This window comes from Bison bison, unplaced genomic scaffold, assembly GCF_000754665.1.
Source record: "Bison bison bison isolate TAMUID 2011002044 unplaced genomic scaffold, Bison_UMD1.0 scf7180017864314, whole genome shotgun sequence".
NCBI classification, from domain to species: domain Eukaryota; kingdom Metazoa; phylum Chordata; class Mammalia; order Artiodactyla; family Bovidae; genus Bison; species Bison bison.
The window spans coordinates 2,908,365-2,933,009 of record NW_011494886.1 but is presented as its reverse complement, the minus strand read 5'-3'; the positions used below and the strand labels follow the sequence as shown (position 1 = coordinate 2,933,009).

Sequence of the window (24,645 nt, the reverse complement as noted above, 5' to 3'; positions counted from 1 at the left end):
GAGGAGGGTTCAGGATGGGGAACACATGTATACCTGTGGCAGATTCATTTTGATATTTGGCAAAACTAACACAATTATGTAAAGTTTAAAAATAAAATAAAATTTAAAAGAAATTTGTCACAAATTCACATAAAAATATATGTGAAAGGGGGCGGTCCTAATATGGTGGAGGAATAGGATGGGGAGACCACTTTCTCCCCCACAAATTCATTGAAAGAACATTTGAACGCTGATAAAATTCCACAAAACAACTTCTGAATGCTGGCAGAGGACATCAGGCACCCAGAAAGGTAGCCCATTATCTTCGAAAGGAGGTAGGACAAAATATAAAAAAATAAAAAGAGAGACAAAAGAGGTAGGGACGGAGATCTATCCCAGGAAGGAAGTATTAAAAAAGAGAGAAGTTTCCAAACACCAGGAAACACTGTCACCGGTGGGTCTGTGGTGAGCCTTGGAATCTCAGAGGGCAACATAACCAGGAGGAAAAATAAATAAATAAACCCCACAGATTACATGCCTAACGGCAACTCCCAGTGGAGAAGCAGCCCAGACGCTCGCATCCACCACTAGCAAGCAGGGGCTGGACAGGGAGGCGCGGGCTGCATTGCTTAGGGTAAGGACCCGGCCTGAATGCCCTGAGGGCAATCTTAGGGAACTAACTTGAGGTAGCAACCCAGACTGTGGGATAGCTATCCCACGAAAAAGCCCTAACCTAGAAGAAATAAAAAAGAGTCAATATATAATGAAAATGCAATAAATGAGATAAAAAAACACTTGGGAGGGAACCAACAGTAGAATAATGGAGGCAGAAGATAGGATAAGTGAGGTAGAAGATAGAATGGTAGAAATAAATGAAGTAGAGAGGAAAAAGGGAAAAAGAATTAAATGAGGACAACCTCAGAGATCTCTAGGACAATGTTAAATGCCCAACATTAGAATCATAGGGGTCCCAGAAAAAGACAAGAAGAAAGACCATGAGAAAATACTTGAGGAGATAATACTTGAAAACTTCCCTAAAATGGGGAAGGAAATAGTCATCCAAGTCCAAAAAACCCAGAGAGTCCCAAACAGGATAAACCCAAGGTGAAACACCCCAAGACACATATTAATCAAATTAACAAAGATAAAATACAAAGAACAAATACTAAAATTGGTAAGGGAAAAACAACAATAACACACAAGGGGATTCCCATAAGGATAAGAGCTGATCTTTCAGTAGAAACTCTTCAGGCCAGAAGGGAATGGTAGGACATACTTAAAGTGATGAAAGAGAAAAACCTACAGCCCAGATTACTGTACCCAGCAAGGATCTCATTCAAATATGAAGGAGAAATCAAAAGCTTTACAGACAAGCAAAAGCTGAGAGAATTCAGCACCACCAAACCAGCTCTCCAAAAAATGCTAAAGGATCTTCTCTAGACAGGAAACACAGAAAGGGTATATAAACTCGAGCCCAAAACAACAAAGTAAATGGCAATGGAATCATACTTATCAATAATTACCTCAAATGTAAATGAGTTTAATTCCCCAACCAAAAGACAAAGACTGGCTGAATGGATACAAAAATAAGACCCCTATGTATGTTGTCTACAAGAGACCCACCTCGAAAGGAGGGACACATACAGACTGAAATTGAAGGGCTGGAAAAAGATATTCCATGCAAATAGAGACCAGAAGACAGCAGGAGTAGCAATACTCATATCAGATAAAATAGGCTTTAAAATAAAGGCTGTGAAAAGAGACAAAGAAGGACACTACATAATGATCAAAGGATCAATCCAAGAAGAAGATATAACAATTATAAATATATATGCACCCAACATAGAAGCATTGCAGTATGTAAGGCAAATGCTAACAAGTATGAAAGAGAAAATTAACAATAACACAATAATAGTGGGAGACTTTAATACCCCACTCACACCTATGGATAGATCAACTAAACAGAAAATTAACAAGGAAACACAAACTTTAAATGATATAATAGTTAGACCTAATTGATATCTATAGGACATTTCACCCCAAAACAATGAATTTCACCTTTTTCTCAAGTGCACATGGAACCTTCTCCAGGATAGATCACATCCTGGGCCATAAATCTAGCCTTGGTAAATTCAAATAAATTAAAATCATTCCAAGCATCTTTTCTGACCACAATACAGTAAGATTAGATGTCAATTACAGGAGAAAAACTATTAAAACTTGTATTCCTGCTTTCTGGAGGGTTTTTTATCATAAATGGATGTTGAATTTTGTCAAAGGCTTTCTCTGCATCTATTGACATAATCATATGGTTTTTATCTTTCAATTTGTTAATGTGTATTACATTGATTGATTTGCAGATATTGAAGAATCCTTGCATCCCTGGGATAAAGCCCACTTGGTCATGATGTATGATCTTTTTAATATGTTCAGCCAACATATGGAGGCTGAACAACATGCTGCTGAATAACCAGCAAATCACAGAAGAAATAAAAAAAGAAAATATGCATAGAAATGCATGAAAATGAAAACACAACAACCCAAAACCTATGGGACACTGTAAAAGCAGCGGTAAGGGGAAGGTTCATAGCAATACAGGCTTACCTCAAAAAAACAAGAAAAAAAATCAAATAAATAACCTAACTTTACACCTAAAGCAACTAGAAAAGGAAGAAATGAAGAACCCCAGGGTTAGTAGAAGGAAAGAAATCTTAAAAATAAGGGCAGAAATAAATGCAAAAGAAACAAAAGAGACCAGAGCAAATATCAACAAAGCCAAAGCTGATTCTTTGAGAAGATAAATAAAATTGACAAACCATTAGCCAGACTCATCAAGAAACAAAGGAAGAAGAATCAAATCAACAAAATTAGAAATGAAAATGGAGAGATTACAACAGACAACACAGAAATACAAAGGCTCTTAAGAGACTACTATCAGCAACTATATGCCAATAAAATGGACAACTTGGAAGAAATGAACAAATTCTTAGAAAAGTACAACTTTCCAAAACTAAACCACGAAGAAATAGAAAATCTTAAAGACCATTACAAGCACATAAATTGAAACTATAATCAGAAATCTTCCAGCAAACAAAAGCCCAGGACCAGACAGCTTCACAGCTGATTCTACCAAAAATTTAGAGAACAGCTAACACCTATCCTACTCAAACTCTTCCAGAATTGCAGAGGAAGGTAAACTTCCAAACTCATTCTATGAGGCCACCATCACCCTAATACCAAAAACTGACAAAGATGTCACAAAAAAAACTACAGGCCAATATCACTGATGAACATAGATGCAAAAATCCTTAACAAAATTCTAGCAAACAGAATCCAACAACATATTAAAAAGATCGTACATCATGACCAAGTAGGCTTTATCCCAGGGATGCAAGGATTCTTCAATATCTGCAAATCAATCAATGTAATACACCACATTAACAAATTGAAAGATAAAAACCATATGATTATGTCAATAGATGCAGAGAAAGCCTTTGACAAAATTCAACATCCATTTGTGATAAAAACCCTCCAGAAAGCAGGAATACAAGGAACATACCTCAACATAATATCAGTTCTAATGAGATGGATGAAACTGGAACCTATTATACAGAGTGAAGTAAGCCAGAAAGAAAAACACCAATACAGTATACTAACGCATATATATGGAATTTAGAAAGATGGTAACAATAACCCTGTGTACGTGACAGCAAAAGAGACACCGATGTATAGATCAGTCTTATGGACTCTGTGGGAGAGGGAGAGGGTGGGGAGATTTGGGAGAATAGCATTGAAACGTGTAATATCATGTATGAAATGAGTCGCCAGTCCAGGTTCGATGCATGGTACTGGATGCTTGGGGCTGGTGCACTGGGACGACCCAGAGAGAGGGTAGGGGAGGGAGGAGGGAGGAGGGTTCAGGATGGGGAATGCGGGTATACCTGTGGCAGATTCATTTCGATATTTGGCAAAACTAATACAATATTGTAAAAGTTTAAAAATAAAATAAAATTAAAAAAATAAATAAAAGCTATATATGACAAACCCACAGCAAACATTATCCTCAATGGTGAAAAATTGAAAGCATTTCCCCTAAAGTCAGGAACAAGACAAGGGTGCCCACTCTCACCACTACTATTCAACATAGTTTTGGAAGTTTTGGCCACTGCAATCAGAGCAGAAAAAGAATGAATCCAAATTGGAAAAGAAGAAGTAAAACTCTCACTGTTTGCAGATGACATGATCCTCTACATAGAAAACCCTAAAGACTCCACCAGAAAATTTCTAGAGCTAATCAATGAATACAGTAAAGTTGCAGGATATAAAATCAACACACAGAAATCCCTTGCATTCCTATATACTAACAATGAGAAAACAAAAAGAGAAATTAAGGAAACAATTCCATTCACCATTGCAACAAAAGAATAACATACTTAGGAATATATCTACCTAAAGAAACAAAAGACCTACATATAGAAAACTAGGAAACACTGATAAAGAAATCAAAGAGAACACAAAATAGATGGAGAAATATACCATGTTCATGGATTGGAAGAATCAATATAATGAAAATGAGTATACTACCCAAAGCAATCTATAGATTCAGTGCAATCCTTATCAAGCTACCAACGGTATTTTTCACAGAACTAGAGCAAATAATTTCACAATTTGTATGGAAATACAAAAAACCTCAGATAGCCAAAGCAATCTTGAGAAAGAAGAATGGAACTGGAGGAATTAACCTGCCTGACTTCAGGCTCTATTACAAAGCCACAGTCATCAAGACAGGATGGTACTGGCACAAAGACAGAAATATAGATCATTGGAACAAAATAGAAAGCCCAGAGATATATCCACGCACCTATGGACACCTTATGTTCAACAAAGGAGGCAAGAATATACAATGGAGAAAAGACAATCTCTTTAACAAGTGGTGCTGGGAAAACTGATCAACCACTTGTAAAAGAATGAAACTAGAACACTTTCTAACACCATACACAAAAATAAACTCAAAATGGATTAAAGATCTAAATGTAAGACCAGAAACTATAAAACTCCTAGAGGAGAACATAGGCAAAACACTCTTCAATGTAAATCACAGAGTATTGGAAATAAAAGCAAAAAAACAAAAAACAAATGGGACCTAATTAAACTTAAAAGCTTCTGTACAACAAAGGAAATGATAAGCAAGGTGAAAAGACAGCCTTCAGAATGGGAAAAAATAATAGCAAATGAAGCAACTGACAAAGAATTAATCTCAAAAATATACAAGCAACTCCTGCAGCTCAATTCCAGAAAAATAAATGACCCAATCAAAAAATAGGCCAAAGAACTAAACAGTTCTCCATAGAAGACATACAGATGGCTAACAAACACATGAAACGATGCTTAACATCACTTATTATCAGAGAAATGCAAATCAAAACCACAATGAGGTACCATTTCACACCAGTCAGAATGGTTGCTATCCAAAAGTCTACAAGCAATAAATGCCAGAGAGGATGTGGAGAAAAGGGAACCCTCTTACACTGTTGGTGGGAATGCAAACTAGTACAGCCACTATGGAGAACAGTGTGGAGATTCCTTAAAAAACTGAAAATAGAACTGCCATATGACCCAGCAATCTCACTGCAGGGCATACACACCAAGGAAATCAGAATTAAAAGAGACACATGTACCCCAATGTTCATCGCAGCACTGTTTATAATAGCCAGGACATGGAAGCAACCTAGATGTCCATCAGCAGATGAATGGATAAGAAAGCTGTGGTACATATACACAATGGAATATTACTCAGCCATTAAAAAGAATACATTTGAATCAGTTCTAATGAGGTGGATGAAACTGGAGCCTATTATACAGAGTGAAGTAAGCCAGAAAGAAAAACACCAAGACAGTATATTAATGCATATCTATGGAATTTAGTCCAACCAGTCCATTCTGAAGAAGATCAGCCCTGGGATTTCTTTGGAAGGAATGATGCTAAAGCTGAAAGTACTTTGGCCACCTCATTCGAAGAGTTGACTCATTGGAAATGACTCTGATGCTGGGAGGGATTGGAGGCAGGAGGAGAAGGGGACGACAGAGGATGAGATGGCTGGATGGCATCACTGACTCGATGGACGTGAGTCTGCGTGAACTCCAGGAGTTGGTGATGGACAGGGAGGCCTGGCGTGCTGCGATTCATGGGGTTGCAAAGAGTCAGACACAATTGAGCGACTGACCTGATCTGATCTGATGGAATTTAGAAAGATGGTAATGATGACCCTATATGTGAGACAGCAAAAGAGACACAGATGTAAAGAACAGACTTTTGGACTCTGTGGGAGAAGGTGAGGGTGGGATGCTTTGGGAGAATGGCATTGAAACATGTATATTATCATATGTGAAACGAATCACCAGTCCAGGTTCGATGCATGAGACAGGGTGCTCAGGGCTGGTGCACTGGGATAACCCCGAGGGATGGGATGGGAAGGGAGATGGGAGGGGGGTTCAGGATGGGGAACACATGTATACCCGTGGTGGATTCATGTCAATGTATGGCAAAATCACTACAATATTGTAAAGTAATTAGCTTCCAAATAAAATAAATAAATTTATATTAAAAAAAAAGAAATATATGTGAAAGATTACCACTAGGTCGTAAGTGGTCTCAGATCCTTGGCCAGGCCAGAGGACTGCCTAGCTAAGGACTGTTGTTGTAAGGAATGATGAGAGTTCATGCTACTCCTCATCAACATTTCTTAGAAATATATCTTTAATAGCAATTTTTAAGGAGGCAAGCAGCAAGAAGGATGGAAAGTAGTGATGAAGGCACCTTAGGATTCCATGTATTAGCACCTTGACCCTTTGTTTTCTGTGCTTTATAAAACAATTATTGATGGATTCTGTTGTGTGGGGTTCAAGGGGTAAAGAGATAAATAGGACATGGTCCTGCCCTCTGGAAACTTCCTCATATCATGAGGGAGAGAGGTACAGAAACAACTGTAATAGAATAGAGTTCTAGTGTCTTAAAACATGCAAAAGTTACTAATTATCTAACAAACATATTTAATGCTTATTAGCTTTAGGGTTGCCAGATATTACATGGGACATGCTTATACTAAAGATAAACTTGCTGATTATCTGAAATTCAAATTTACCCGTGCACCCTGGATTTAAAGTTTTTTTTCCCTAGTTTTACTGAGATATAATTAACATGCAGCACTGTATAATTTAAGGTACATAGCATAGTGATTTGACTTGCATGTATCATAAAATGACTACCATAATAAGTTCATTTTATGTTCACTCAGTTTTTTATTTGCAAAATCTGGAAACCTGATTATTCTATACCAAGCACTATTCTAAGTGACCACCTTATAAAATAAGTGCTCTTAATAATTTGCATTTTACATAAGAAAAAACCATGGCAGGGAGAGGTTAGGTAACTTATTTGCAGTCATATAATTAGAGGTGGAACAGGATCTGGACTCAGGCAGTCTGGGTCTAAGCTCTTAACCATTAAACTACACCAGCAAACAAGTTTAAGGTATAGTTCAGAGACAGTGACACTAACCCTGTTTGACTCACTTGCCAGCTCTGTGCCTGTACCACACAGATGCTGTAGAAAACCAGCCTTGTTTTGAAGCCATGACCACAGTTCTCATATCTCACAGTGTTCACACTGTAGGCTGGTTCCACTTTCCCACTTTCCAAATGATCACTAATTCTTCTCCTGTCAGTCATTTTCACCTTCCCTCAATTTCTAGTCATAACCTTACCTCACGTTTTCTTTTCTTTTTGTTTCTGTTTTGTTGTTTCTGGTTGTGCTGTGTGGCTTTTGGGGTTTTAGATCCCCTATCAGGAATTTAACCCAGGCCCTGGTGGTGGAAGCACTGAGTCCTAACCACTGGACTGCCAGGGAATTCCCATCTCACATTTCACTGAGAAAATAAAAACGATCAGATGGCATTTCCTTATCTTGTCTTAGATCTCATGTTCTATGGGGATCCATACAAGTTTGTCTGCTACTGTTAACAATTGGTGAATCGTCTGTTACAACTTCCCAAGGACACTATTCCAAATGGCCTCTTGATGCCATCCCCTCTCACTTTCTCAAAGGTTTTACTTCTGAAATAAATGAGCTGGTCTCCTGTATCTTCAATCTCTCTCTGTTTACTCACTTCTTATCATCAGCATATAAACATGCTCCTAGTACTTACCAACTTAAATTTTTTTCTTTAACATCCTTTCTTCTCATCCATTGCTCCTTTATAGGAAAACTTCTTGAAAGAGTTGTGTGTAATCATTGGCTTAATTTCTTCATCTCCTGTTTGGTCTTTAACCCATTCCAGTTGGGTTTTTATCTTCACAATTTCACATCATCAAAGATTTCCATACTGTAAAGCCCAGTGGCCACTTCTCTGTCCATTTGGCCTCTCAGAAGCATGTGATAGAGTTGACCTACCATCTTTCTTAAAGCATTTTTTTGGGGGGCCTGGCTTCTATGACACCACTTTCTGCTGGCCAGGCCACTCCTTTTTAGCTTCTCTTGCTGGCTTCTTATTTGTTGAACTAGCTTTTAACTTTGAAGAACTTGAGGATGTTCAAGTTCTTGGGCAGCCTCCTTCTTGCTAGATGATTTCATCTAGTCCCATGGCTTTAAATATCAATTATATGTCAGCAAATCTCATGTTTATCTCTAGTCTTGACCTCTCCTCTCATATTCAGCCTTGAACATCCAACTTGACATCTCTACTTGGCACCTCAAAATGAACATGTTCAAAATAGAACTTTAAAAATCACACTTTCCCTGTACAAACTTGCTCCATCTCCATCTCAGTAAATGGAACAACCATCCACCCAGTTTCTAAGCCGAAACTCAGAGCTGTTGATGATTCTTCTTTTTCCTTTACATTTCATATTCTTATTTTGAAGTATATCTTTTGTAAGCAGCGCAGTTAGGCTTTTTCTTTTTAATCCTGTAGTAAAATCTTTATTTTAATAGAATGCTGTATCCATTTACATTTAATGTAGTGACTAATATATTTTAGATTAAAGCTACTGTCCTATTATTTCTATTTATCACATCAATTTCAGTTATATGTTCCCCTTTTCACCTTCTATCAGATAATTAGGTAGTTTCCCACCCCACCCCCCCAATTTTCCTCCTCTATTATACTTTTTTTTTTGTTTTTACTATTTTTACTGGTGACTCTAAAGATCATAATATATACCCTTATTTTAATATGCATGCTCAGTTACTTCAGTCCTGTCTGACTCTTTGTGGTCCTGTGTACCATAGCTATGAAATCAAAAGATGCTTGCTCCTTGGAAGAAAAGCTATGAGAACCTTAGACAGCATATTAAAAAAGCAGAGACATTAATTTGCTAACAAAGGTCCATCTAGTCAAAGCTATGGTTTTTCCATTAGTCATGTATGAATATGAGAGTTGGACTAGAAAGAAAGCTGAGCACTGAAGAATTGATGCTTTTGAACTGTGGTGTTATAGAAGACTCTTGAGAGTCCCTTAGGCTGCAAGGAGATGAAACTTGTCTATCCTGAAGGAAATCAGTCCTGAATATTCATTGGAAGGACTGATGTTGAAACTGCAACTCCAATACTTTGGCCACCAGATGGAAAGAACTGACTCATTGGAAAAGACCCTGATGCTGGGAAAGATTGGAGGTGGGAGGAGAAGGGGACGACAAAGAATGAGATGATTGGATGGCATCACTGACTCGATGGACATGAGTTTGAGCAAGCCCTGGGAGTTGGTGAAGGACAAGGAAGCCTGATGCTACAGTCCATGGGTTGCAGAGTCAGACATGACTGAGTGACTGAACTGAACTGTACCAAAGCCCTCCAGGTTCCTTTGTTCATGGGACTCTTCAGGCAATAATACCAGAGTGGGTTGCTATTCCCTTCTCCAGGGCATCTTTCCAAACCAGGGATTGAACCTCTGTCTCTTATGTCTCCTGCCTTGGCAGGTGGGTTCTTTACCACTAGCACCACCTTTGAAACCCATAATTTCACATAAATTTATTCTTTTACTAGCTCTAGAGAAAAAAAGATCTTTGTATGTTTAATGCTGTGTATCCTCCCCCACACCTCATTGTCAAATTATTTATATACACACACACATATATATATGTATATATGAGTTTGGGTTTTTTTTTTGCCTTATTGTGCCTATTTTGCCTTTAAATGTTTTTTATTTCTTCTGTATATTTTCTTTTCAAAACTATATTTTTATCATCTTTTGTCTTCTATTCTACCATCTACATCTTTTTATTGTTCTTTATTTGTAATCTTATGCATCTTTCTTTCTCATTGCTTTGAAGATTTTGTGTTAAAATGTGTAAATTCTTTATTTTTTTATTGATGTATAGTTTTACAATATTGTGCCAATCTCTGGCTATACAACAAAATGACTTGGTTATATACATATAGATATTCCTTTAAGAAAATTCTTTTGCTCTTATGGTTTATCACAGGATATTGAATATAGTTCCTTGGGCTATAAAGTAGGACCATGTTTGTTTATCCATCTGTAACAGTTTACATCTGCTAATCCTACACTCTCAGCCCTTCCCACCCCAGTCCCCTTGGCAACCGCAAGTATGTTCTCTATGTCTATGAGTGTTTCTGTTTTGTAGATAGGTTCATTTGTTTCATATTTTAGACTCCACATATTAGTGATATAGTATGGTATTTATTTTTCTCTTTTTGAGTTAACTTCACTTAGTATCATAAGCCCTAGTTGCATCCATGTTGCTGCAGATGGCATTATTTCATTTTTTTTTATGGCTGAGTAGCATTCTATTGCACATGTGTACTTCATCTTCTTTATCCATCCATCTGTTAATGGACATTTAGGTTGTTTCCATGTTTTGGCTAATGAATAGTGCAGCTATGAGCATAAGGTTGCATGTATCTTTTTGAATTATGGTTTTGTCTGGACATACATATGCCCAAGAGTGGGAATGTTGAATCATACAGCAGTTCTATTTTTAGTCTTCATTGTAAATTTGAATTTTATTTCTCTAATTAGTGATATTAAGCATCTTTTCATGTGCCTGCTGGCCATCTATATGTCTTCTTTGCAGAAATGTCTATTAAAGTCTTCTGCCCATTTTTTGATTGGGTTGTTTGTTTTTCTGTGTGAAGTTGTATGAGCTGTTTGTATATTTTGGAGAGTAAGCCCCTGTCTTGTCACATTGTTTGCAAATATTTTCTCCTATTCCATAGACTGACTTTTTGTTGTTGTTGTTTTTATATGGTTTCCTTTGCTGTGCAAAAGCTTGTGAGTCTGATTAGGTTCCATTTGTTTTCATTATTATTATTTTTTTTTACTTCTCTTGTGTTGGGAGACTGACCTAAGAAAACATTGGTATCATTTATGTCACAGAATGTTTTGTCTATGTGCTCTTCTAGGAGTTTTATGAAATTCATGTTAAAAGGTATAAATTCTTCATATATCTTGCTTGTGGGTCACTGGCATTTCTTGCACTTTAACACATTTTTATTCAGTTTTAGAAAAGTTTCAGACATTTAAATATGGACTGTTTCTAGTCCATATTTTTGGTCTTGTAGAATTCCAATTTTATGTATATTAATCCTTATTATTACGCCTCATACAGATCTTACACTCCTTTTTAAAAATTTTTACATCTTTATTTTCTCTCTCCTGCCTTAGTCTATTTTTTTTCTGATCCTGTTTCACTTTCATAACTCTAGCTTTGGCTGTGTCTAATTGTTTTTAAACCAATCTGTTGAATTCTAATTTCTGTCATTTTATTTTTCAGTTCTAGAATTTTCATTTTTCCCATTATCTACTTTTTCATAGATCCTAGTTGACTTCTAAATTGTTCTGCCTTCTAAAGTCCTTAAATATATTAATCATAGTTATTTTGGAGTCCATTTTGGAAACACCTCTATCAATATTTCTTATAATTTTGTTTCTTGGCTCTGTTTTTTTCTCTTGATTTTCAGTCAAGACTTTGTTAATACACTTAGTTGCTTTTTTGCTTTCTTTTTAGTTGAATGCTAGACTTTATGAAAAACTGTAGCATCAACTTGAGTCTCTGTATATTGCTATTATCACCTGGAAATTGATTTTCAGTTCTGGAAAGCAACTAGAAATCCTAGGTCAGTTTCATCCAGTCAGTGATTGAGATGACTTGAAATTAGGTTTTACTTTCTGCGAGGGCCAGTCTCTTTCTAGTTTCTTCATACATGTGGGATACAGTGCTTTGGGATTGCAACAGAAAGCCCAGTGGAAGGTGTGTTTACAATGGCTCCTTCTTTTTGGAGGACCCTGGGAATTCTTTGCCTTTTTCTAAGCCCATGAGACTACAGATTGCTCTGCTCAGCTTCTTAATTTCTCAGCTTCCATTTTCAAGATTAGCAATTGCTTTAGGGAGAAAAAAAATGTCCTAGACTGGAAATCTCTAAAAACCATGATCTACAAAACTCTATTGTTAAATACTACTTATACTGAATAATCCTTGAAATAAAATGGAATTCAGTATGTAGACAGAAGTGATATCTCTCCTGTGTTTTAAGTGGGAACAAATCATTGTAAGGTATTTTATTTTTATAATTGTATGGCTGAATATAAATGAATAATAGACATGCTTTATAAAACTTATCTATAATCATAGAAATTATATAAAATATATGTTTTAAGACATCTGTTGTATGTGTTAAAGTTTGAAATTATCAAAAACTCCTCATGTGGTCACATGTGTCTTATCTTCAGGTACTATATTCTATGTGGTTTCACTCTTTTCTAGGGTGGCTATGATTCTGGTTTTCTGTATCACTGTGAATTCCCCTCAGATGACAAAAGCAGTGATAACACAGTAAGGAAAGATGAACCTTTTGATTTCCGTCTTCTTGAGGATACAGAGGATAATCCCATCACAACTATCACTTTCAGGTGACCAGAATTTCAGGATTCTTAAAAAAAAAAAAACTGTATCCCATTATTGTCTGTTTTTTCCATCATGAGTATTACCATTTCTAAAGATCTGTCCAAATGGAGGAATACTCAATGTTTAGTTAAATCAAATGACTAAAGTAGAGTCAAAGCTAATCCTGAAACTACTTCAACCTTTTTATCAAACATTCTGTCAGAATATATTACACAATTGAATTGTATCAATTTTCTTTTTGTTACTTAGGAGGATGCTACTGTGTAGTCAGATAGCAAAAGTTCCAGGTTACAATGATTCTGGAGAAATCACAAATTGAATAACTGAGAATTAAGCATATATGCTGATCATTCTTTTAAACCAAAATATAATAGCTCCAGATTTTAAATTGTCTTTTTCTCCTTCTACCCTTTTGTATTAATTTACTAGAGCTGCCATAGTTTTTTAGGGCTTCAGCATCTGAATTTTGTGGGGACACAATTTACTCCATAACATCTTTGTTGTTAAAACTTTAGCCATTTGTTGATTAATTTAAAATTAAACATTTTCAGATTAATATGAAAAACAATGTACTTTGCTTGTGTTTCATAGTATTAACCGAGAAATGATGTTTTGTGGAATGCAAAATGGAGCGATTCGAGTATATATCCTAAGTAAGAATGATTCTTCATTGACCAGCATGGAGGACTACTGGCATTTCAATGTGCATGACAATAATTATGGACGTGTTAATGCCATCTCTACTAGCTTTGATGACCGGTTCTTGGTGACTGCTGGAGCAGATAGTAATATCTTTGTTTTCAACATTTTTTCTGAGTTTGAGTTAAAGAAAGTTGTGAAAGCCAAAGTGCCATCTCCCAGGGTATGTAACTGACTAATAACAGTAACAGCAACTTTGTTTTAATGTTTTGGTGTTAAAATGTTCACATTCACTTAAAGATGAATTTGGATATAAATACCTTACAGTCTAATCTTCCTACCAGTATTATAATTTGGCCTTTCTGGTGTCTCTATGATCAAATAATATGATCAAAGATATTGAATTCACTTTATTACTTTAGTTATTTGATATATTATTTAAAGATATAGAAGTCCCTCAAGTAAAAAGACTATTAATTCTTCTGTCTCCATCACTTTGCAAAGTTTTGTTTTCAGGATGCAGTTTTTTTCAGATATATTTTGCTTTCTATTTATTCATTCACTCATTGAAGAGGCATATGTGGGATGTATACCATAATTTGTACCTTTGAAAGGGGTTGTAAAAATATTATCATCTTTACTATTAGAATGTGACAGTATTATCAAAGAGTCAAATTATTGTATTCTTAAAAAGAATGCATTACTGACTTTGTAAAGAAGATTGAAGGTTTGGATCCCCAAATTATATACCTTTACCCTATCACAAGACCTAAATTTTCTGTTATCAAAGTGATTCCTTTGGCTAAAATCACTGATAACTGTTAGAATTGCTTGTAAAGAATGAGTTGTATTCGACCAAAGTTAAAACTCCTGTGAACACATCAGCTTCCTGTTTAACAGGTAGCCCACTTCAAAAGAACATGCAGAGAAAGTAGGGAAGATTTGAGCAGGTAAATTTTCATTTCTATTAACTGCAGCAAAATTTGGAGAGTGAACTGTTGTCAAAAGAGATCCAGCTCAGGAAGAGAAAATTTCCAGAAGACAAAATAGATGAACAAGATGAAAATCTTTATCTTTCTACTTAGTACCAACTCTCCATGGAAACCCATACTGAATAGAAAAAATCCATTCCACATTTTTATAATGGTCTCCTTTTATTTATGACTGCAATTAATGTTTAAGTCTCTGAAGCAGCCTTTAAGAAGGCAAAATCAGAAAGAATTGAATATGCAAAGTAAAAAAATTAAGCTCTGCACCAGTCTGAGTTTCTTAACCTATTTTAGAATCACTGGGGAGCTCTTAAAAGTATAGATGCCTGAGCCCATCCAAGAGGAATTAGGTCAGAATCTCAGAAAGTGAGTCCCAGGCATTAGTACAGATCTTCTTCAACCTATGATGCATTGGGGTTGTGTCCTGATAAGCCCATCATAAATTGAAAATATCTTAGGTTGAAAATGCATTTAATACATCTAAGCTACTTAATATCACAGCTTAGCCTAGCCTAACTTAAATGTGCTTAGAACACTTACATTAGTGTACTGTTGGGCAAAATCATCTACCATGAAGCCTATTTTATAATAAAGTGTTGACTATATCATATAATTTGTTGAATGCTGTACTGAAGTGAATATAATGGTTTTGTGGGTACAGCCAGTGGTGAGGGTACCAGTTGTTTACCCTTGTGGTTGGGTGGCTGCAGCAGCCGCCAGCATTGTGAAGGAGGATCTACTGCATGTCCTTTGCCAGGAAAAGGTCAAAATTCCAAACTTGAAGTATGCTTTCTACAAAATGCATATTGCTTTTGCACCATCATTAAGTCAAATAAATAGTCATTAAGTTGACCATCTTAAATGGTCACTAAGTTGACCATCATAAGTCAGAGACCATCTGTATTTTTTAAAACTTGCCTCTTCCCCAGCCCCAACAGTTCTAGAGTGCAGTCAGGATTAAGAACAATTAGCAGGTGTTTGGAACTCTTTGGAAGCACATCTGTTTAACTTATTTGCTGTAAACAGGAGATGGTTGGCTGTTATTAGTATCGTCTTGCAAATTGCAACTGATATTGGAGAAGCAAGGGGCTTAGCTCCGAGAAATAAAAAAACAAAGTTCAGTCAAGTTCTGTCCTAAATGATTAATAGTAACTAAAATGTATTAGCCATCCCTTGTCTCTGACATTAGTCGTGACCTTATGACTTCACTTTATGAAAGTTATAGATCTTGTCTTACATAAATGTACATTTATATTTTATGTGTATCAAGATGAGCACTTAAAAACCAACTTGATCAAAAGAGAATCATTATTTCTTTACAATAAATGACAGCAAAATAAAGACCCTATGTGGTATGAAAGAGAATAGAAAATAAGTTCAATTTTACTTAAGAACAGGTTAGCTAGAAAACTAGGACTTTTTGTTTCATTCATTGGGTCATAAATCCTTTTCAGCAACCTAAGACATTTTTCAGCACAGAACCTGTATTTTTAAAACAAAGTACTTTCAAGTGATTTACTTCATAGTACTTCTTAATTTAAGCTTCCTTTCTAAAGGAGAGTCATACTTCTGATTTCATATCCTTCTCAAGGAGAGGGATTATATTATTCTGTGTATTTCCCACTGAATGTTTTTGATAAGGTCAAGTGAAACACTTAAAACTTTTAAAGTATATGTATTTGAAGTTTTTCATTGTATATGCATGAGGTATTTTGAAGGAACTCAAAACATGTATGAAAGGAATATGCTTTTTTAAAAAGAAGTATTTGAAAATAAATGACCTTGAGGATTTCTTTTGCTGTATTTTTGTTAGTAACACATGAATATCAATAATTCCTATTTGGAAGGGGAATGTGATGATATTAACATTTTGCATACTTGGGATTGGGTTTCTTTTTCTACTTACCCCTTTAACTGAAGTAAAAACAAATATAAGTTTTTTCCCTAGTTTATTTTTTTGTGAAAGTACTTTCCAGGCCTCCAACTGTTAGAAGAGAAAACCCCTCGATTTACTACTTACTAAGTCTTTTAAGGAAAATATGTGATTTAAAGGGGCTAACCTTTCATTCCTTCTCCTACAGTTTGGAATAGAAACAGAGCCAATTCCAGAAGATATTGAAGATCCTAAAGCCTACAGGTATGAGAATTTTTGATCAATACATACTAGGTCTGGGCTTTTGCAAACTACATCAACATTTTAACAAAGTTGACCAAGCTGAATGAATTTCCAAATTATTAAGTACTAGTTTTCTTTTTGCCATTTCTATATTAAAGGTATGTTATCTTTTAAAATTTCTATTTTCAGTATTGAGAATGCCAGAAGAAAAAGAGAACATGACAAGTTAATGAAAGAAGTAGAAGAAATCAAGGCTGGAAAGAGAGAACGGATCAAAGCTTTAAGGAATCAATTACAGAAACTACTACAGATGAATGAAGAATTACCCAAACATATGCAGTTTAAACGGACAGTAAGCCTCAAATAAATTTGATTTTAATTTTAACATATGTTGTTTCTGAATTGAGACTGCTATTTGACCAAGCAGAACACTTAAACCCGTCTTTAAATTTCCCTTGCCTGGCCGGTCAGTGTTTTAACAACTAAACTACTGTAGAACTTGTCACACAAGTTGGTTTGGATGTAGATGAGTCTCTTTGTACAAAGTTTACTTCTGGATTTAGCTACTTCATATGCTTTTGGTAATAAGATAAATATAAATTTGAATCTGGTTATCAATCATTATCATACCTAACCAAGTTATCCAACCAAGTGTTGGATAGGCACATACTATGTAATTTGATTCTCTGTGATTTCTTTTGTATAATTCACCAGCTCTATTGGAAAGATAAAAACTGGTTCATCTACAAAGTTGCTAAAAAATATTTGCAGCTATGGGGACAGTCACCAAATTAAGCTGATTTTTTATTAAATTTTTCTCTTGTGCCTTATTGACAACCCCTTCTGAGCCACCAGGGAAGCCCAAAAAAGCTTCTCGGTGTGACCCAAATAGGATAACCACTTCTACCTGCTAGTAATATTTTCCCCCATTTTTGTTATCTTAAATGGAATTACTATCAAGAACCTAGTCAAATAAAAGCTCAGAATTTATTTTCTTGACTATACCCATGGATTACCCAGTCCTATAATTCTAGAAGCACTTAGCCAATTTCATTTAAAAAAAAAAAATTGGTGAAATCACATTGATAAACTCATATTGGCGAAAAGACCAACTTAATGGTTAAAAGATGTTTGTTATGGTACTAATAAAAGGATTGACACTTGCAGAATATGGGTGACTTAGTCCAAAATAAAGAACAACTGGGGCAAGTTCTGTGGCTGAGCATTTTACATACATCGTTACTAGAAGCACCAACACATCTGGAAAAAATAATTACTTGTAATTTAGTGTGAGTGAGGGCCCTGTTATTTTTCCAGGAGTGAAGTAAAGAAACACGAGGTCCCTAAGTATCCTCATGGGGGAAATGGCCCCTTTGGTGAAGAATATTCAAGCCTGACTCGGTTTTATCAGCAAGTCGCCAAACACATTATGGCCTTTCCTAGGTGGGGTCACATGGGAGGGGAGGTTCAGCTGATGAACATGTGCCATGAACTTCTGCCCTGTGCACAGCTAGTTGTGTAATAGTAGCTGCTTCGGGGTAGAGGGAGTTCTTTTTTTTTTTTTTTTTAAATTTGGTACACTCTGCAAATGTTCTGTTAACATTCATTGTTTTTTATTGTGGGACTAATCTTTCAAGATGTAACTCTGTTTTCATCATTGTTAATTATTTCTGAGAACTTTTCTCCATATTTTGTGACAGTAAAATCAAAGTCTGCGGTTTCTAGAATCAGAGAGTTTATGATATGTAGGAGAGAGTTATGTGGCATGGAATGGAGGACAAACCTTAAATGTCTATATTTATGTATGAAATAGGATTGCTAAAGTCCATTGGTAACAGTACCCATTTTGGTGAACAAGTCTACTTATCTTCAGGATTTTGATCTAGATTCCAAAATTCGTGCTGAGATTGGCAGGAAAACAGCTAATAAAATTCAACGAGTGGAAAAGGAATTGGCTTGGGAAAAGGAGAAACACCAGCTTGGTCTAAAGAAGCTACAGAATAGGTAGGATCCATATTTCCTTCAAGTCAAGATGTTTGTGAACAGATATTTGAATAAAGTAGTTTCCAGTGGTTTTATGGAAGTGGTCAAATAGTTGGTCTCCTATAGTACCTACTAATGCCTAAAACTCTGGTAATTCTCTCGTCACTGCTGCTATCTCCCTGAGCTCATTCCTTTCTCATTTAAATATGCAAAATTTTTACAAACCAAATTATGTCATATGTATTTGTTTTTGGTTTTTGACAAATTATTTATCTTATATTTAATTAACACAGTATGTATGTGTGCATGCTCGGTCGAGCGTAACTCTTTGCAACCCATGGACTATAGTCCGCTGGCCCAGGCAAGTATACTGGAAGGGGTTGCCATTCCCTTCTGTAGGGGATCTTCCCAACCCAGGGATCAAACTCACGTCTCCTGCATTGAAGACAGATTCTGTACCACTAAATCACCCAGGAAGCATCAAAAATAAAATAGAGGCAGAGGACTTGTAATGAAAGATGACAACTTCCTATCTGATTCCTCTCATGCATTAATGTGACTTCCCAGAGGAGACTGCTTTTTCTTTCTGCCTTTTTTAGATATAATTTACATACATAAATGCTTAAATCTCAATACATTTTTGTAGATACATAAACACAAATATCCACCACCTAGAGTAAGAACATTTGTAGCACTCCAGAAAGTTCCCTTGTGTCTTCCTCCCAGTATTTACTCTCCAGAGACAAATGTTTATCACCAGAGATTAGTTGTGTCTGTGAACTTTCATATATATGTAAAGCTTCAGTATGAACTCTCTTGTATCTGGCTTTTTTATGCAGTATCATGCCTAAGATTATCCATATTGATGCAGGTAGCAGTTTTCATTACTTTGAAATATTCTATTCAATGGTTATACTACAATTTATTCATCTGTTTAACTGCTGATGGATATTTGAGTTGTTTCATTTTGGGCTACAGTGAATAATACTGTTATGAACATTCTTGTGTATATGCCTTTTGGTTGACATAAGCAGTTTTTTTTTCCTCTAGATTTATCTATTTGTGGCTGTGCTGGATCTTACTGTGTGCAGGCTTTCTCCAGCTCCAACGAACAGGCTTCCGTGGTGGCTCAGTGGTAAAGAATCTGCCTGCCAGTGCAGGGGACACAGGTTCAGTTGCTGATCCGGGAAGATCCCACATGCTGCGGGACAACTAAGCCCTGTGCCACTATTGCTGAATCAGCACTCTAGGGGCTGAGACTTGCAAGTATTGTGCTTACATGCCGCAGCTACTGAGGCCTCCATGCCTAGACCCATGCTTAGCACTTATTTCAGTTTGCTTGTTGATATAACACTCCAAACCTTCTGTCTTTATATGGAATTCTCTCTGTCTCTTCAGATATATTTCCTCTGTGCTCGTCCAAATTTCCTCTTTTTATAAGGATACCAGTCATGTTGGATGAGGATCCACCCTAATGATCTCATTTTAACTTGATTACCTCTGTCAAGACTTTATTTTCAGATAAGGTCATATTCTGAGCCACCTGGGATGGTTAGGACTTCAACATATTCTTTTTAGGTGACACAGTTCAACCTGTAACACTCATGCTTGCCATCACTGGGCAGTGTCAGATCTTTGCATTTCAGTTATTCTGTAGTAGTGTGTCAGTGTGATTTAAATTGACATTTCCTGGGTGAGTGACAATTTTCACTCCCATTTCAAATACTTATTGGTTATTTGTATATTCTCTTTCATTAGATGTTTGTTCAAGTCTTTTGCTCATTTAAAACTTGGATTGTGGTAGTCATATTCTGGATGAGACTTTTGTCATATATGTGACACATGTATATAGTGACATATCTGTGCATGCATGTATACATGCATGCATGTAAAATATCTTGCTCTACGCTGTAGCTTGTCTTTCATCCTTATTATAGTGTCTTTTTGAACAGAAGTTTTTAATTTTGACAAAGTTCAGTTTACTGGTGTTTTTCTTTTCACTTTATCAACAGTTTCACCAACTTAAAAAAAAAAGTTTATTTGGCTGTGCCACATCTTAGTTGCAGCATGTGGGATCTAGTTCTCTGGCCAGGGATCAAATCTGAGCCCTCTGCATTGGGAGTGTGAAGTCTAAGCCACTGGGCCACCAGGAAAGTCCCTATATTTTCACTAACTTTTTATGGTTAGTGCTTTTACGGTGATTAAGGATTCTTGGCCTTTTTCCAGTTTGTGAAATAATCCTCCATTTTCTTCTAGAAGCTCTACTGTTTTGCCATTTTCTGTCTTGGATAATTTTTGTGGGTGCTGTAAGAGAGATCAAGTGTCTTTTGTCTCTGTATTGATATCCAGTTGACCTACTATCATTTGCTGATAGGTACATTCTTTCCTCACTAGATGGTAGTGGTGCTTTTTTCAAAAGTCAGGTAACCATTATGTTGAATCTATAAATCAACTTAGATGCAACTGAGATTTTAAAGGAATGATTACATACATAAATTAAATTAAATCCTAAAGTTAAAAGATGAGGAAATGTGAACTGCTGCCAAAAAATAGCAACAATGAAATTGATGAAGAACTTTTAAAAGATAAATCTCTGTAGGCTATAAGAGGAAGGTAAACCAGAAAGTAGTATGAATTCCTGAGCTTAATGTTTTTGTAGAGAAAATAGGGTAATATATGATATACATTTATCATCTCCCCATCTATTATCTATCATAACTATATGAAATATGTATTATTTTGTATATGTACTATATGAGATAATAGGAAAATGAATTGCACTTCCTCAGAGTTTAATATGATCCACTTACCATAAACTGCAGTCTGTTTGAAAATTTTGACTCTTCTACATACTAGCAAAACCATGGTATGTTGTTAATAATGAGATGTTTAGTATTTTCATGAGAAAATTCTACTTTAAGAGCTATTCAACTTCCACTACATCCTTGTTGGTATATACATGGTTGAATTTTGGACTCAACATGATATAATGGTATTGTTTATCAGTATGTACATTGTGATCTTATTTTATTGTGTAATAATTGTATAGCATGATTGAAATGGTGACCATTACAAGTACTTATTTCCCCCCAGATTTCGTGATTCATTGGAAAACGATATTATTGTAGTTCATGCCATTCAGAGTGATCACAAGATATCCTCCTATAGGCTTGTGAAACCCTCTAAGTACTCCAAAACCAAACGGGCAAGTCAATCAGAGAGAAGACCAAGCAAATTTGAGAGGTTTGAAAAAGAAGGAACTGGAAGAAAGGATAGCCAGAGAGATACAGGTAACATAAATGACAAGAAGGCTTTTGAGTCTATATTTATCAAAATTTCAAAATTGAATTCTTTTTGTGAGCAGAACCTTTTGATTCCCAGTCATGTGACTAAGGGTGGATAAGAGCACCAAGTACTACTGATTTCTTGCTTCCCTTGTCCAACTGTTCTTAAATCTAGGATTTTCCCAGATGCTAGTTTTCCTAGGAAGTGTATGTTCCCAGACTCCTGGGTCCCACTCTAGATTGTAGGGCTAGAACACAACTCACACTCTTTTCCAAGGACATAAACAGAATGAAGAGCTGAGAATACAGGTGTGAAAATAAATCTGTAATCCCTGCCTCCTGTGACTGCCCACAGGGTGACTGGGGTGAGAAGAAGCAAGACAGGAATTCTGGGAACAGATGTGGAGAGCCTAATCAAGGGTAAAGGGCACTGCAGCCTGGCCAGATGTAGGCTAGAGCCCATGATTCAGTACTGACATTATTACTGTTTCACACTCTTCATTGAGAAACATTTAATGGCTTCTTTCTGCTTCTAGGATAACTTCTGAAACCCTTATCACATATTTAATCCTTCTGCAACATATCTCTATTTTATCCCCAATAGTGTCTTCTCATACTGCTTGATTGGCACATTTAGCTTATTGTCCTGCTTGCTGCTTCCTAATTATGTCTGAAACGTCCACATGCAGGTTCCTAATGAAGTGACCAATTCACTCCTCTCCTCTCTGAATTCTACCATTTTGGGGGGATCCAGATCAAATTATACTTTTATTTTTTATTGATGTATAGTTGATTTACAGTGTGTGTTAGTTTCAGGTGTACAGCAAAGTGATTGTTCACACACACACACACGCATATGTTCGTTAATCAGATTCTTTTCCCTTGTAGGTTATTACAAAGGTTGAGGATAGTACCTGTGCTATGCAGTGGGTCTTTGTTGGTTATTTATTTTATATATACGAAATACACTTTAATTATCAAATCTTTCTGTGGCCACCCAGGGCATATTTAACTTATTTTTCCACAGTACCATATATTTGAAATATGAAATAAAATGGTAACCATGCATATTATTTAACATTTTTCATGTATATCTAAAGTGTTATCTCTATGTAGCTTGAACAAAAATTGAGTAATTCCTCTAGTAGGTACTTATAACTGATAAAACCAATAGTATTATTTTAATTAATTGTTACTGAAGTATAATTGACCTACAGAACTGTATTAGTTCCAGGTTACAATATAGTGATTCCATATTTCTATACAGCACAAAATGATCACCATGGTAGGTCTAGTTATTATCTGTTACCATACAAAGTTATTACTACATTATTGACTGTTTCCTGTGGTGTCCATTTCATCCCCCTGGCTCATTTATTTTGTAAGTGGAAGTTTGCATCTCTTAATCTCCCTCACCTATTTCATCCTTCGACCCCTTCCTCTCTGGCAACCAGCTATTTGTTTTCTGTGTTATGAGTCTATTTCTGTTTTGTTATGTTTATTCATTTGTTTTGATTTTTTAGGCTCCACATATAAGAGAAATCATACAGTATTTGTTTTTCTTGTCTTATTTCAGTCAGCGCAACACTCTCTAGGTCATCCATGTTGTCACAAATGAAAATGTTTTATTCTTTTTTTATGACTGAGTAATGTTCTATTGTGTGTGTATACCTCATATTCTTCATCCATTCACCTATCAATGAACACTTAGTTTGCTTCTATATCTTGGCTGTTGTAAATCATACTGCAATGAACATAAGGGTGCGTATATCTTTTTGTGTTAGTGGAACTTTTTCCCTTGGAAAAATACCCAAAAGTGGAATCCTGGATCATCATATGGTAGTTCTGTTTTTAATTCTTGAGGAATCTCCTGCACCAACTTAGATTCCTACCAACAGTACACAAGTGTTCCTTTTTCTCTGTCTCCTCACCAACACTTGTTATTTGTCATCATTTTGATAATAGCCATTCTGGCAGGTATAAGGTGATATCTCATTGTGGTTTTGATTTGCATTTCCCTCATGACTGGGCTTCCCTGGTGACTTAGACGGTAAAGAATCTGCCTGCAATGCAGGAGACCCGGGTTCAGTCCCTGGGTTGAGAAGATCCTCTGGAGGAGGAAATGAAATAATACTCCAGTATTATTGCCTGGAAAATCCCATGGACAGAGAAGCCTGACAGGCTACAGTCCATGGGATCGCAAAGAGTCGGACAAAGCTGAATGACTAACACCCTCCCTGATGACTAAGTAATGTTGAACATCTTTTCATGTGTCTGTGATAAAGCCATTAATTTTAAGTTCTAGATTTGTGCGTTTCTGACCAGTTTTTAAATTGGCTGCAGACCACTACAGTTGATATATATCACCTCAAATTACACATCAAATATGACTCACTTGCTGTTTTCTTCCTCCATCATCATGTTACAGAACTCTTTCCCAGCTTCCCAGTATCTACCACTAGTCTGTTATTCATGATCATGTTCTTTACTTCTTTAATATATGTCTTATGTCACCAGTTTTTTAAAAAATAAATTTCTAAGGAGTAAAAATTGTGATTTATATCTCTTTATTTTGGTGTTCTAAAGTACTTATTGCTAAGTCATTTCAGTCGTGTCCGACTCTGTGCGACCCCATAGACAGCAACCCACCAGGCTCCCCCATCCCTGGGATTCTCAGGCAAGAACACTGGAGTGGGTTGCCATTTCCTTCTCCAATGCATGAAAGTGAAAAGTG

At 36.1% G+C, this 24,645-nt stretch overlaps 1 protein-coding gene across 1 annotated transcript in view; it reads left to right on the top strand.

Moving 5' to 3' along the window:
- The window catches only part of CFAP44 (cilia and flagella associated protein 44), a 113,693-nt gene that overhangs the window by 46,625 nt on the left and 42,423 nt on the right, over window positions 1-24,645 (top strand). The window contains exons 18-23 of the mRNA XM_010852770.1: window positions 12,760-12,905; window positions 13,492-13,762; window positions 16,610-16,665; window positions 16,834-16,996; window positions 18,518-18,648; window positions 21,721-21,917. Coding sequence (XP_010851072.1) covers window positions 12,760-12,905; window positions 13,492-13,762; window positions 16,610-16,665; window positions 16,834-16,996; window positions 18,518-18,648; window positions 21,721-21,917 — 964 coding nt within the window. The remainder of the gene's footprint in view (window positions 1-12,759; window positions 12,906-13,491; window positions 13,763-16,609; window positions 16,666-16,833; window positions 16,997-18,517; window positions 18,649-21,720; window positions 21,918-24,645) is intronic.